At 44.9% G+C, this 13,710-nt stretch overlaps 1 protein-coding gene across 2 annotated transcripts in view; it reads right to left on the bottom strand.

Moving 5' to 3' along the window:
* Nucleotides 1-16: 16 nt before the first annotated feature.
* Nucleotides 17-13,710, bottom strand: part of sgcg (sarcoglycan, gamma) — a 17,453-nt gene continuing 3,759 nt past the window's right edge. For both annotated transcript variants that reach the window (XM_025006784.2, XM_017420036.3), the window contains 7 exons: nt 9,831-10,032; nt 8,392-8,496; nt 6,653-6,740; nt 4,864-4,983; nt 3,133-3,205; nt 2,786-2,909; nt 17-2,265 (listed from right to left, as the gene is read on the bottom strand). In XM_025006784.2, the coding sequence (XP_024862552.1) occupies nt 2,098-2,265; nt 2,786-2,909; nt 3,133-3,205; nt 4,864-4,983; nt 6,653-6,740; nt 8,392-8,496; nt 9,831-10,025 (873 nt within the window). In that variant the 5' untranslated portion in view covers nt 10,026-10,032 and the 3' untranslated portion in view covers nt 17-2,097. The remainder of the gene's footprint in view (nt 2,266-2,785; nt 2,910-3,132; nt 3,206-4,863; nt 4,984-6,652; nt 6,741-8,391; nt 8,497-9,830; nt 10,033-13,710) is intronic.

Consider the following 13,710-nt stretch of genomic DNA (forward strand, 5'->3'; position numbering starts at 1 on the left):
ACTTTTATGCACGATGGGTCGTTAGAATAACAAAGTTTATTCAACATACAAAATCAACACACATCACAATCCCATCAGTTATGACAGACCTGAGGTGAGAACTGCATACCAGCTGGTAATTTCACAACGTAATGTCTGCGCTGAAAGCAGCTGTGAAACGTACACAAATGCCACTCACGAAAAACCGTCGTTACAAAATATTGTCTCTTTTTTGACATGTCGGACGGAGAACCTCGCTCGTACGACGGAGACAAATGTTCATTTACCCATCCTGCATTTTCTGATTAAAGACAGACAACACATTCAAGGTAAATCTGACCAAAAAAGGACAAAAGCAGCTGGAATCCATGTTGAATTGTCCTTATAGTTTTACTTCCAAGTACCCTTTATTAAATTTAAAACTTATATTATCTTCTTTGAATGCTCTTGTGGTCAAAGGGTCAAAGGTTATTGTTTGTTATCACACTGGCTGCATATGAAGTTGTTGGAAAAACAGATCAGCTTACTTGCAAAAGAACAAAAAATAATAGTCTCGAGGCTGCGTAACTACTTGCTCGTGAAAAAAATCTAAAAAAACAAGCAAAATCCACCACAGGCCACACATACACCGACGTATAAACTGGTAGGAATACATGATACAAAATTAATGATATCACCGAGATCTGATATTTTAACCTCAAACTTGTTCAGCAATCAGAGCAAAGCAAACCTGAACTTGTTCCAGAAGCTAGCGTCTCACCGGGCTGCTGATTGGCGAGAAATTGCGAACACTACTCGCAACGGCGTTTCCAAAATGCCTTGACATTTTGAATGTGATTTTTGCAAAAATGTGCGCACCAAATTTTCCATCCTAAAACAAGTCGCAGAATTTCATTTCCGGTGGTTAAAAGGTGCGAGAAATGCGAGCCAGCTCTGCGAGGGGCTGGCCAGCTGGGAAACTAAACTGAGACTGAGACAACGAGGCCCCGTTCACACCTGCCGCTGTACATCCATCTTGGTGGTGATTCTGATTGAGAGCGTTCACACCAGGCGGTAAGATGCGAACCTCATTTGATATAAAGACCAGGATGCACAGCGTGCCGCTAAACCAGTGTGACAGCAGGTTTTTAGCGAAAACGTCTTCAGTGTGAATTTAGGCTGCTCACACCTGTATTTAGTCCCTTCTGATAGCGGATAATAAGAACCGGACTTTACAGGCACCATGTGACCCAGCCAGCGAGGATGTCAGCCTGGTCTTCATCCAGCTGCAGGTCTTCGACGGTGGCTTGTTAATTGCTCAGTGATTTTGGAGCCCAAAATTTCACCAGGAGTTTGTGCAATATTTATAATCATGCAAACATGTCCAATCAGTGGGTTTCCGAGAGAAACTTTGCATATTTTTCCCTCACAATTTTGCCTCCAACTCCTTCAGCTGCCAACAGTAACAGCCCGGTGAGACGCTGAATTAATGCTCCGTTAGAGTCCGTCTCGGCGAAGGTCTCCGAATTTTGCCTACAACAAAAACAAAGTGTAGCCACATTTTCCTGCTTTTATCCCCCATCCTCACCATTTAAATAAAAAAAACATGCTAAACACCAAATCAGACAAAAAAAAACACAACATACCAAGGGCTTGGAGTCTTGGAGAAGGATTTGCATAAACCAAAAATAAATATTTCTAACCATTTTTTTCTTCCCGTTCAAATGGGGTTTTTTAGGGCGGGTGCTTGTTTTGTTTTTCAGTTTACCAAGTCCTTGATATGCATTCCCTTCATTTATTGCACCACAAGATAATATTGCATAGGATGTAAGCTGTTGCCAGCTCCTCATTGCCCAGCCATGTTACTGCATGTGTTAAAAAAAAACATAAATTTACAGCTTAGAGCCAAATCGATTCAGATGACTAGCTGGATGTACACAAACGCAACTGTAAAATGTTGTGTTTCAGGGCATCTGTGACATATATGCCAGCAGGCGGTTGTGCTGCTGGGATCACTGCAGATCTACTGTGGTATAAAGATGTCAGAAGAAGACAAACCGGGGCTCCGTACGGACAGTTGTGCTTGCTGCCTCCCAGAAGCTGCGTCCTGCGGCGGAGGGGGGAGGGCCTTGTCGGCGTCTAGCAGTCGTGATTGTCGCTGCACGTGGAAGTTCTCGCCGCCTTGGAGAGGAAGAGCTTCCCGCTGGGACAGACGCAGACCTCGTAGAGACCCTGGGTGCTTCCAGAGACCCCCTCCTTGCTCAGGGGCAGGCTCGGCATGCGCACGGTCTCGGCGTCCAGCACCAGCTGCACAACGAGGAGCGCAGGCGGAAACGTTACTTCTTAAGGCTTCATGTTTTCAGAGTTATTTCAGAATGCCCTTATCGAACTGTTAGTATTTTCTGTATTTCTACTAATAATCGAACTAAAAGTCCAGTAAGTTTCCATGTTGTAAGGCAACAAAAGAGGAAAATGACCAAAGGGGGTGAGGATGGGGGGAGGGTACTTTTGCAACCTACTGTATAAAGATGTTATCATGAACAGAATGTGGGATTAAACAGGTTACTTCCTAATTTGCCTCACTTCAGGCTACAGATGAAACTTGAACGCCTATTTTAAGGCTGAATAAAAACAAAACCAAGTTTTGAAAACCAAAAAAATGCTGCTGCTGCGTGGAGTATCTAACATACTTTGGACGTAAATGTACCACAAATGGAAAACTCCCGGGTGTGACCACGGGGAGGCGACAGAGGTGCAACGCAGCACGTTTTGGTTTTTTGTTTTTTTCTGGGAACAGACCCGGAGAAGCGCTAAGTGGTGTTCTTACCAGCCCCTCGCTTGACTGCAGGATCACGTCCATGTTGGAAACGGCCTCGATGTTTCCGGCCAGAGCTTTCAGGTGAACCCCTTTGGGTGCGTCCAGACTCATGGAGCGAGTGGGGCACTCCATCCTGCAATGAGACGCGTCTCCTCTTTAGAAGCCGACTCACAGAAATGTGACGAGCGGCAGGATGTGTTGGACATGATTTAGTTAAGGTGTGAAGTTTTCCACTTCGTCTTAAGGCTAATGTGTGAGTGCGTTTTACTGGAAGGAGTGTTCGGAGTTTCCCCCTCGTAATTGCTTGCACATGACTTGTAAAAAACAAAAAAAACAGCGATACATGAAGTGCTCACTTCAGGTCTTTGAGAAGTTCTGATTTCAGCAGAGGGACCTCCACTGAGTGCTGGAACAGAGCTCCTTCAGGACCTGGTGGACAAACAGACACACTTTGAATCCACATGCTGGGGGGGAAAAAAGACGTGTTTTACTCAATTGAGACGACGGACGAGAAAAAGAGTGACTCAACAGTTTTATCTGTCATACTGTAAGATAAAACTCTACGACTGATGAACGTTTGGAGTCAGCCTCATTCAAGATGGCAGCCACAGCTAGCTAACTGACCATAGCTGGCACATAAAAGGCCACGACTCGGGCAGCTTCACAGATTTTGGGCTAAGATTTGGTGTGGTAGTAGCTGAGAGCCATCCTCATCACGCACTTTGAGATCTTACACAGATCTTGCATGAGATGGAGCACAACGTCGTCTACAAGATGATCTCAGTTTAAAACTCTGGCATGAAAGGCGGCGGGCGATATGGATTCCTTCTGTCCAAAGTGTCCTTTAGACAGAAGAAACATAAGAAAAAAAGCTGAAGGAATGTCAGAGTGCTCTGAGAGTAAAAAAACAAAAATGTTAGAGGGTGTAGAGGGTGGTGCAAACACTTCACCAAAGCTCTGAAGCAAATAAAACACATCTGGAAGGAAATGGTAAAAAGCCTGGGACTCACCACGGGTCTAAAAATGAAGCTACTGGAACATCATGTTCCCCCCTCCACGGTTCAGCGAGCTTTATTGTGCCGCGGCCCCCGTGAGGCTGCCGTTCCAGAGTCAGCACTTCCGGACCGAACGCCCGCAGCCGACTTAATGGACAGGCCGGAGCCTGAGGCGACGAGGGAAAACCGGTTCAGGGTTCTGTCAACGGGAACACGGACACAAGTCGGACGCAGCTAGTTGTTCTGACCCAAAACGCTGTCCTCAAAGTTAGCCGGCGACTGAATTAAGCAGAATATTTGTTGTGCACCTTAATGTTACAGTAAATTTAAAAAACAGCTTTTCTTCCAGAGTTTTAGGCTGAGATCATCTCGTGTTGAAAATAACGTGACGCAAAACCTCGGAGCACGAGCCAAGGACGACTCCCAGCTGCTACCACGGGACATCATAGCTCGATATTTGTGTAAAGCTGGCTGAGCTAAGGCAGCCATCTTGAATCGGCTTGACTCCGGGAGCTGATGAGCTGTGAGCGTTCATCCAGAGATCACTTTTCTTGAGAGCTCCATCAGAATGTGCCCCGCGGCTCAGGAGATATTTTACTAACAGACAGACAGAGTGAGCTCCAGTGCAAGGGTTAACGGCGAAGACGACGTGATCAGTGGTGCTCACGGCACGAGGCGGGGATTACTCTCGGCTATTGCCATCCCAAACTTTGGCTGAAAACCTGTAAAAGGCTGCCATCTTGGATTAGGTTGTCGTAAAAAAAAAAAAAAAAAGATTCAGATGTACATGCTGCGATTAGAATCCATTCTGTGGATATTTTGCTAACGGACAGGCATAAACACACCACTCTTTGCCTCTTGGTGGCGGGCGATAACAACTGCTTTAAAGCGAGCTTCAGGTAAGAGGAAAATGACCAGTTTAGTTGCCCGTTTTTACCAGAACGATTCAAACAAACGGCGTGCGCTTGTTTGTCTTTGCCCTTGGCTTTCAGACCGCTGCTCAGGTGTGTGCCTCCAGAAGCCAGCGGCTCCCGTCGCTTTTCACGTCCAAGAGCCCGCGGCCAACAGGTGCGCGTTACGTATGAGGAGTACCTGTGACTCTGAGTTTGTCCGGCCCGATCACAGCCTGCTCGCCATCTGCACTGAACAGCATGCGGTCGTTGTGGGAGTTAATGAGCAGGTTCAGAGTGTGTCCCTGAGCCTCTCTTGGACCTGCAACAGCAGCAGAAACACCTGAATGAGACGTGTTCCCGAAAAATCTATTATCCTCCTCGATTCGATTCGTTCTCATTGTAAAGCCCACGTGTCAAACTCAAGGCCCGCGGGCCTGATCTGGCCCTTGTTAGCATCTTATGTGGCCCTTCCCAAGATAACATTTATATTTTATTGGATCTGGCCCCTCCATTGTGTGACACATCGAGTCTCCTTCGCTTCTCGTGGCAGCTACTCTGAAGCCAAGACAATGAAGTTTGAATTTTTTCAGTAACCTTTATTTTTGCTTTTAATATACGTCCTCTTTTTCTGTATTTTCTTCTTCTTTTAAAGTTAAATGTTTGTAGCTGAATGATCGCATTTTTGTGGGGGTTTTCCTTTTAGCTGTTGTAATGGGTCATGATCAAATTTGTTAGTAAAAAAACTTATTTATAAGCTGGTCATAGAGAATAAAGGCATAAGAAACAAATGCTAATGTTGTCTTTTTGAGTTTGATCCATTTTTCATCGTTCATGCATGTTTGTACTAAACTCTAAATAATTTGTCTCTAGGAAAACCTAATTGGTTTTTCTATGTGAATCATTTGACATATTAAAAACCAAGGTTGAGTTATGTATTTTTTCTAATAAATATTGATAAAGATTGGTTTCTCTGCTCCAACACACCTGATTTGAATCAGTGTGACATTAACAGGCTTCTGCAGAACATGCAGAGGTAATTTAACCACTGAATCAGGTGTGTTGGAGCAGAGAAACAAGGACAACATGCAGGATGGTGGCCCTCGAGGACCAGGATTGGACACCCCTGGTCTAGAGGCTTAATATTATTTATGCAGCATTCTTTCACAACTGAGGGACAATTTCTGGAAAAAGTTGTTTTGTAAGCCTAAAAAAAAAAACGATTAAAAAACAGGCCTTTGTTTGGCTAGCCATTAGCCATTAGCCTGGACGAAGACTTCTGTCCTTTCCCTCCACACTCCTACTCTACGGCTAATATCACAGCTGGTATGGCACTAACTATTTGACAGATCATCACTTCAAAACTGACCAAACAAGCCCTTTAAGTTGTATTTGGGTATGAAAACGCACAGATTTAAAGTGTTTGCAGCACACGGGGAACAAGTAGCCCCACGTCTGCCTCCGCCGCCCCTTTGAGACGCAGATCTACCGCTGAGCTGTTTAACCCACGACCGTGAACCAACACACAGTCTTCCCTAAACAAGTGTTTCAGTTTTATGCACCGAGGGGCCCGGAGATTTCAGGCCACGCTCTTTTTTTTCTTTTTTACGGCTTAATGATCAAGGACGAGTAATGGCAGTGTGGAGCACAGTAATTAGCCGGGTCATTTGGTGGCCTTTTATTCATGACAAAATATCCCAGCGTGGCCATTGGAAGGGCCATAAAAGATGTCCAAATATGGACCCTCCACAGGGCCTCGAGCCCCGTGTGCGGGACGGAACGATCCAGAAGCTACGGCGGAGACCCGAGCGCTGCGTTTAATGGCTTTTAAATGGAAATCTAAGAGATTATGAATTGACAGATGGCTTCCGAGTCCGTTAATGTTGGATGAGAAGCCCCTGCAGGACAGGTCCGCCAATGTCTTTACTATCACCCTCATGCATCACATGGATGTGAGGTGTGTGTGTGTGTGTGTGGACACGTCTCCTCACCCACAGAGAGCCTCCCCGTGACGTTGCCGTTCTCATCGCGGGCGTTGAGGGAAACGTTTTCTGATGAGCGCGCAACGAGTGACGAGTCCTGGAGGCAGAAAAACAAACAAACAAACAAACAACAACCAAAAGAACAAGATTGTCATGAATCCTGTTTGAATGGTGCAACAAGAGAAAGAAAAAAATACAAAAAGGAAAAATTAATTTGAGCCAAACGTAACTACGGTTTGAAAGTTAAAGGGATATTCCAGGTCATTTTAAAGTGGGGTTCTGTGGAAAAAATATGAACAATTATGATATTACCTGTTGTAGATGAACCTCTGACATTTTTAAGACAACAGGAATCCACTTTAGTCTCGGCTCTGTTCAGACTAGCCATTAGCTCATCAGTCCTGTCAGACTTAAACTGTGTTTCTCCAAACTTTGGTCATTCAAAGAGCTATCTACATCAGGTAAGATATTAACCGTTTCACTTCCACATGGTCAGAATATCTTTTTGATTTAGCACAAACCACATGAGACGTTTTTACGGGTTTCTGGAGGATGACTCTTCATTATTTTATTGATCGTGCGCCGTCATGGGGTAGATATCTGTGATGTTTTTTTTAAAGTACTGACTCAGGTTGGTTTATACCAAAGTCTGTCATCTGTAGTTTGATTTGTTCACGTGAACCTATTAGAACACCACTTTTTTCTTTTTTAAATTGCCTACCGCCATTAAAAGTGAGCCATCTGTGCGTGTCTGTTAGCAAAATATCTCGTGAACCACTGGACTGATTTTAACGAAACGGTCAGAAAGCAATCACTGGATGCACGTCTACTGCTCATTAACCTCTGGAGTCAACCTGATTCAAGATGGCCACCGTAACTAATCAGCCATAGCCAACACAAACACAAACGTGGCTATAAATCAGTCGGTTTCCCAGATAATGACCTACAATTTGGTGTGGTAGTAGCTGAGAGTCATGCCCAGCACGTACTAACAGATCAGGCTTCATCCTTGTTTTGTCCTTTTTCTACATTTTTTTGTCCATCTATGTTTAAAACAAAAAAACGTGTCTTTATTGGGCATGCTTCCATTTTTACAGTATTTTTATAATACGCTGAAATAAGCCAGCCCCATCAATAAACCATGTATATTTCTGTTCATAAAGTTACTGACTTTCCAAACTGAATGGTTTTCCACTAAACACCGAGTCTCATTAAACAAACAAACAAAAAAAAAAACATGATTTATTACAGAACGAGTCCGTTGGTAAACGAGGACTACACTGGGTCTTTAATGAGGCCCGTGAAGTTAAAAAAAATAAAAAAATAAAAAACGCTTTAAAAAATTGCTGCTATGAGCAAAGAGAAGCCATAACATGTAAACAACTGCTGCAAAGTGTTCCCATCTGCTGCGAGCAGGCAGCCCATAAACCGCTCCCCGCCACAAATATCCCCGAGGTTAATGGCAAGCCGAGCGCCTCGCCAGCGTGCGCAGTGCAGGACTGCCGAGCGCCCCGTTTCTCCTGACGTGTCCCTCCGACAGAAAGAGACAGAGTGAGTGCAGTCGGAGATATGCGGCCCTGACTGCAGCCACAGAGAGTCCGACTGTCCGGATTAAAGCTTAGGTGACGCCGAGGGAGGTGAGACAGCAGTCTGACGGTCAACTGGAGGACAGGAGGGGACGACGGGGAGAATAAGGAGCGGGGTGACATGTGGGGTGGGGGGACCTTGGTGCTTTTCCATGAGCTTACTTCTCTGGAGTGAATCTCCTGAGCGTAGACAGGGAAAAGGAACTCTGACTCGCCCTCGTCCAGCTTGACCCCTTCAGAGTGAACCTGTAGGAGTCCCATCCCTTCCTGCAACAAGGAGGGGAGGGGGGGATATGGATATAAAGAGTTACAGCAGAATCATTTCAGTGGAACTTAAACAAGCAAGATTTCCAGAGAGCATGTGTGTGTGTGTGTGTGTTTGTTGCGTCACTGTTTTAACATCAATCCAGAGCTACCATCTGGACTTGACACAGAAAGCTGACGAGACGTACTGAACAAGAAAAAAAAAAAGAGAGACAGCCACTGCTCTGTTAAGACAGCCGAGGACCCTCTAATAAGAGCTAACCCTGAAGCTCCCAGCTCCCACTGATCACAGGGCGGTTCCTCTGTTCCTGGTTTGCTGTATTCTTGCTGCCTAGTCAGCTGTTTATTAGCGAGAATGCTGAGTTAGCATTCACTAATGTTTACCTGTTTATAGTTACTTCTAGCTGTTCTTTTTGGACTCAAACGACTTCAAACTACATATTTTGTGCTATTTGAACCGTTCGTAATACGTATGAAAATGTTCAGCTGGGTTGGTGGTAGCTATGATTTTGATTGTTTGTGACTTTTTTATTTTTCTAAATATTTGACTTTTGTTGGAATAAAATTCCTCACAGAAATATATTGAGATCTCAGTATTTAAAAAACCAGTTCTGTCTTTAAAATCTGCTTCAGTGTACTTCCTCTGCCTTTGTATTCTCATGCTACATTTAGCTTTTAGCTACTCTTCTGCTACATTTAGCTACCATCCGCAACTTTGGTTTTAGCTATGGTTTGGCTACTGTCCTACTGCTTTTAGTTCACGCTTTGCTAATTTTTAGCTACCATTCTGCTACATTTATCTTTCAGCTACCATTTTTGCTCTTTTACCTTTTAGCTACAGTTTTGCTACTTTTAGCTGCCATTCTTTAGCATTTAGCTCCAGCTTTAGCTACAATTTTCCAAATCTGAGCTTTTAGCTCTGGTTTTGTTAAATACGGGTTTTAGTTATGTTTTGCTCATTTTAAGTTTTAAACATTGTTTTGCAAAAAAAAAAATTTCTACTTGTTTAAGCAAAAACGAATTATTAACGCCTCATGTTCAGCTGAAGTTCGGCTCGTCTGCCTGCACTTGGGGTCCAAAACTGCAACAAACTGCTTGTGAAAGGCAGTACTGGAAATGCTACAGCTAACCGCTGCTGGTGCTTTTTTGCTCTTGCAAATATCCAAAGAATTCTTTGTAAATAACTGAGGAACGTGAGACAGGTGAGCTTCATGATCTGTTCACACATCCTGGCTCCAGAACGTCTGAACTACCACTTTAGGGTGGCGGTGCTGCTAACTGCGAGCAGGATGTTCTCGGGAGGAGGAGCGCGTGGCGTCGGAGTGAGCTCCACCCACCGTGTTGAACCACATGACCCGGAGGATCCAGATGGTGAGGGCGAAGTTCACCACCAGGATGACGAGGAGCAGCAGCACGAACAGGTACAGGCAGCGCTTCCTCCAGCCGTAGATGCCGATCTTGTAGACGTGGTCGGGCGGCGGCTGGGGCAAGCCGTCGCCCTCGGTGGTGGTGACATACTGCTCCCGGACCATCTGTGAGCTGAGCACAAGACACGTCGACAGATACGTTTTAGTCAGATCGGACAAGCTGCAAGGTCAGGGTTTGCTGAAAAAGGTCAGAGGGAAGAGGCTGCGGTCTCACTATGGGATACACCCCCTCTGTGTATTCCTCAGAAGCATTTATCTCATCACGCCGATCCTGATTGGCTGGTGATCTCGACGCCTGCGTCACCTACCCTTTAAGTAGCTTGAGCTACAACGCAGAACCATTCAAAAACCTCCTGTCGCTTCAAAGTGTATCTCCTGTGCAGACTAGCCTCACCGTCCACAGATTGGAGCTAATTTAACTAAACCTCCTCGGCTCCAGCCTCACCACAGACCAGAGCACCTGACTATTGTTGAGGTTAGTTTTTCAGTACTGCCACAACAGCTAATACGGTTTCTCCTCACGTGTTCTTCACACCAGTCGGACTATTTTCGGTTCACAATCAGTGACCGAAATGGCAAAGGAGGCGGCGACTTGGAGGGGAACGATGTTGAGCAAGGATCCACACCAGGTGAGCTCGAGCTGCCTTTTCAGTGAGCTTCATCTACGTTTCCTCTGAGGAAAACTTCCTACAAGTTTGGTCCAGGGAATATAAAACCTGATGTGAATCAATGGGTGATTAACAGGCTTCTGCAGAACATGAAGAGGGAATTAAACCACTGAATCAGCTGTGTTGGAGCAGGATAGTGGCTGTCCAGGACCAGGATTGGCCACCCCTGCCACAGTGAGACATCCATCCATCCATTTTCTTTACCCGCTTGTGCTTTCCGGGTCGTGGGGAGCTGGTGTCTGTCTCCAGCAGTCACTGTGCAAGAGGCGAGGGTCATCCTGGACGGGTCACAAGTCCATCACAGGGACACAAGGAGACAAAGGAGACAAACAACCATTCACACTGTCACACCTAGGGACAATGAACCTAACATGCATGTTTCTGGTCTGTGGGAGGAAACCGGAGTACCCGGAATAAACCCACGTGAGCACAGGGAGAACATGGAAACTCCACCCAGAAAGGCCCCAGGTGGGGAGGAGATCCTGCAGCCTTCTTGCTGGGAGGTGACAGCTCTAACCACTGCACCACTGTGCTGCCCCATAGTGAGGCATGGAAACGAACGCTATGATTGTCCCACCGGACAGCCCTTCTTGCTGGGGCGAAGCGACAAGAGGTGCTCATCTTGAATGGTGCTGCGTCGTGGCTCAAGCTACTCAAAGAAGTAGGTGACGCAAGCGTCGAGATCACCCAGCCAATCAGGATCGGCGTTATGGAGGAGGAGACATCTCACTCGTGCCGCTCTGAGATACGCAAGCAACCTAAGGTTTTACACATCCTGTGGGGGCATTAGGGTCTAATTTTAGCATTGTCTCCACAGCTTGTTTAAAGCTCTGACACTGAAATCTGAACTTGTTTAGATGTGGCTCCAAAAGGCTTTCCCAGCTTGTGTCAATCTGCCGCTCTCCTTACTGGATGTGCACCGGATTACTTGAGACTTATTGTTCTGAGCATTGGTCAGTGCAACGAGTGCCGTCAAACCAATCCCTTATCTGCTGACATAGACACCCTACCAGCTGCAGTCAATCGTGGTCACTAACGGGAGGTTTACGGGGCCTGGGCCATGTCGAGTTGAAACCCCACGTTAGAACCTGCAGCAGAACCTTAAAGGACTGAGGTGAACGTATTTGTGGGCTTGAGCCCAAACGCATCATTTTGACCCCGTGTGGATCAGAGAGAAACTCCAACCTGTGCACCCAGTTCTTGTTTTTTTGTTTTAAATCATTGAAGTTGTGCGATCATTCCTCGCTGGAAAAAAAAAAAAAAATCAAAAACATCAATAAAAGCCCCAAATAAATACAACATTCATGTAAACTTGTCATCACAGCCAGAGACGTTCACAGTTACACAGGATGTAAATACTAAGCAAAATGTTTTTTTTTCATTGATCAGTGTAAAAACTTTAAACTTGGGATTATCATTTTGGCATATAGACGAACAAAACACACGGGAGAAATCCAAACAAGTGAGCGAAACACACGTCCTCCTTTCTGTCGTGGTGAGAAATGTGAAGTCATTCGGTGGATCTCAGACACGACAAGTTCAGTTTTCAAATGTTTGCTTCTAGTCTTTCTCCAACCTTCCAGCTTGATTTATTTATTTATTTATTTTTTTATATATATATATAAATATACCCAGCCTGATGGCACATCTCCATCAGGCCTTACTCACAGGGTTTGCGCACGTGGCTCTGTGATTCATGAGCCCAGATTTGGTGCACAGACGAAAACGGATATCAGCAGACGTTCTGCCAGGAGAAAATGGCACGAAACATTTCCATCAGTGTTTCAGAAAGGGAAACCAAAAAAAAAAAAAAGAAGAAGAAGGAAAATCCAATTATATGTTTATAAAAAAAAAGGCAGTAGTTTCTGGTTACAAAGCAGCAGGCTGTCTGGCAGCCACTTTGGGAGTGGAAGCACTGAGATTTCACGATGACGAGGCGAGCGAGTGTCCGAGCACGGAGGAGGAAAACGCTGCCGCCTCTGAAAAGGGAGAGCCTGAAGAAAAGAAAGCTTAGGGGCCTTTTAATTGTCACCTGTAGGCTCAAAGGCAGGGGGGATGGATCTGTGTGTGAGTGTGTCTGTTAGCAAAATATCTCAAGAACACTAAGACATATTTCGATGAGCCTTGCAACAAGTAATCGTTGGATGCGCAGCTACAACTGATTAACGTTTGGAGTCAATCCCATTCAAGATGGCCCCCACAGCAAGCTGACCTTAAAACGTGCAAAACATGTCATAACTAAGTCGGTTTTACAAATTAGGATGTAAAATTCGGCGTGGTAGTAGCAGAGACTGATCCGCAACACATATTCTGAGTGCTGACAGATTACATTGGATCTTCGTTTAAAATTTTGCAGAAAACTATTTAGAGTTAACTCTGTCTGTCTGTTAGCAAAATGTCTCATGAACCATTGGATAGATTTTAATAAAACGTTCAGAAGCTAATCACTAGATGTACATCTACAACTGATTAACCTTTGGAGCCAACCTAATTCAAGATGGCCACCACAGCCATTTGACCTCAGAAAATACAAAGCTTGTGATAAATCAGTCCATTTAACAGCTATTGTGCTAAACTTTTGTGTGGTTGTAGCTGAGTCAGTAACAACACGTACTCTCTGAGCACTGCTCACTGTGCAAGATCTTTGCTTAAAATCTTGGCATTAGTTGTCAGTCAACTTTCTGTCTGTTAGCAAAATATCTCATGAAAAACTGAATGGATTTTAATGAAACTTTCAGAAAGCAATCACTGGATGCACGTCTACAACGGATTAAGCTCTGGAGTCAGTTCAGTTCAAGATGGCTGCTACAGCTATTTAAGATTAGCCAACACAAAAGTGTCTCTGACTGAGTCAATGTTACAGATAATGAGCTGAAATTTGACATGGTGGTAGCTGAGAGTCATTCACAAGCGTGACATCTTGTGATTTTGCACGAGGTTGCACATTAGATGTTTTTGAGGTTCAACGAAAGCAGCGACAACGCCATCATTTCTCAACTCTTGCGTGAAAGGCAGCTGCCTTTATGTTTTGCTTTGTTTTGTTAGAAACACTACTTTTACCATTTTTTCCGGCCCCATAAACAAAGATGCACTTCTTTTGTCTCAGCAGGGGGGGGGGGGGG

Source organism: Kryptolebias marmoratus, linkage group LG2 (assembly GCF_001649575.2).
Source record: "Kryptolebias marmoratus isolate JLee-2015 linkage group LG2, ASM164957v2, whole genome shotgun sequence".
In the NCBI taxonomy this organism is placed as follows: Eukaryota; Metazoa; Chordata; class Actinopteri; order Cyprinodontiformes; family Rivulidae; genus Kryptolebias; species Kryptolebias marmoratus.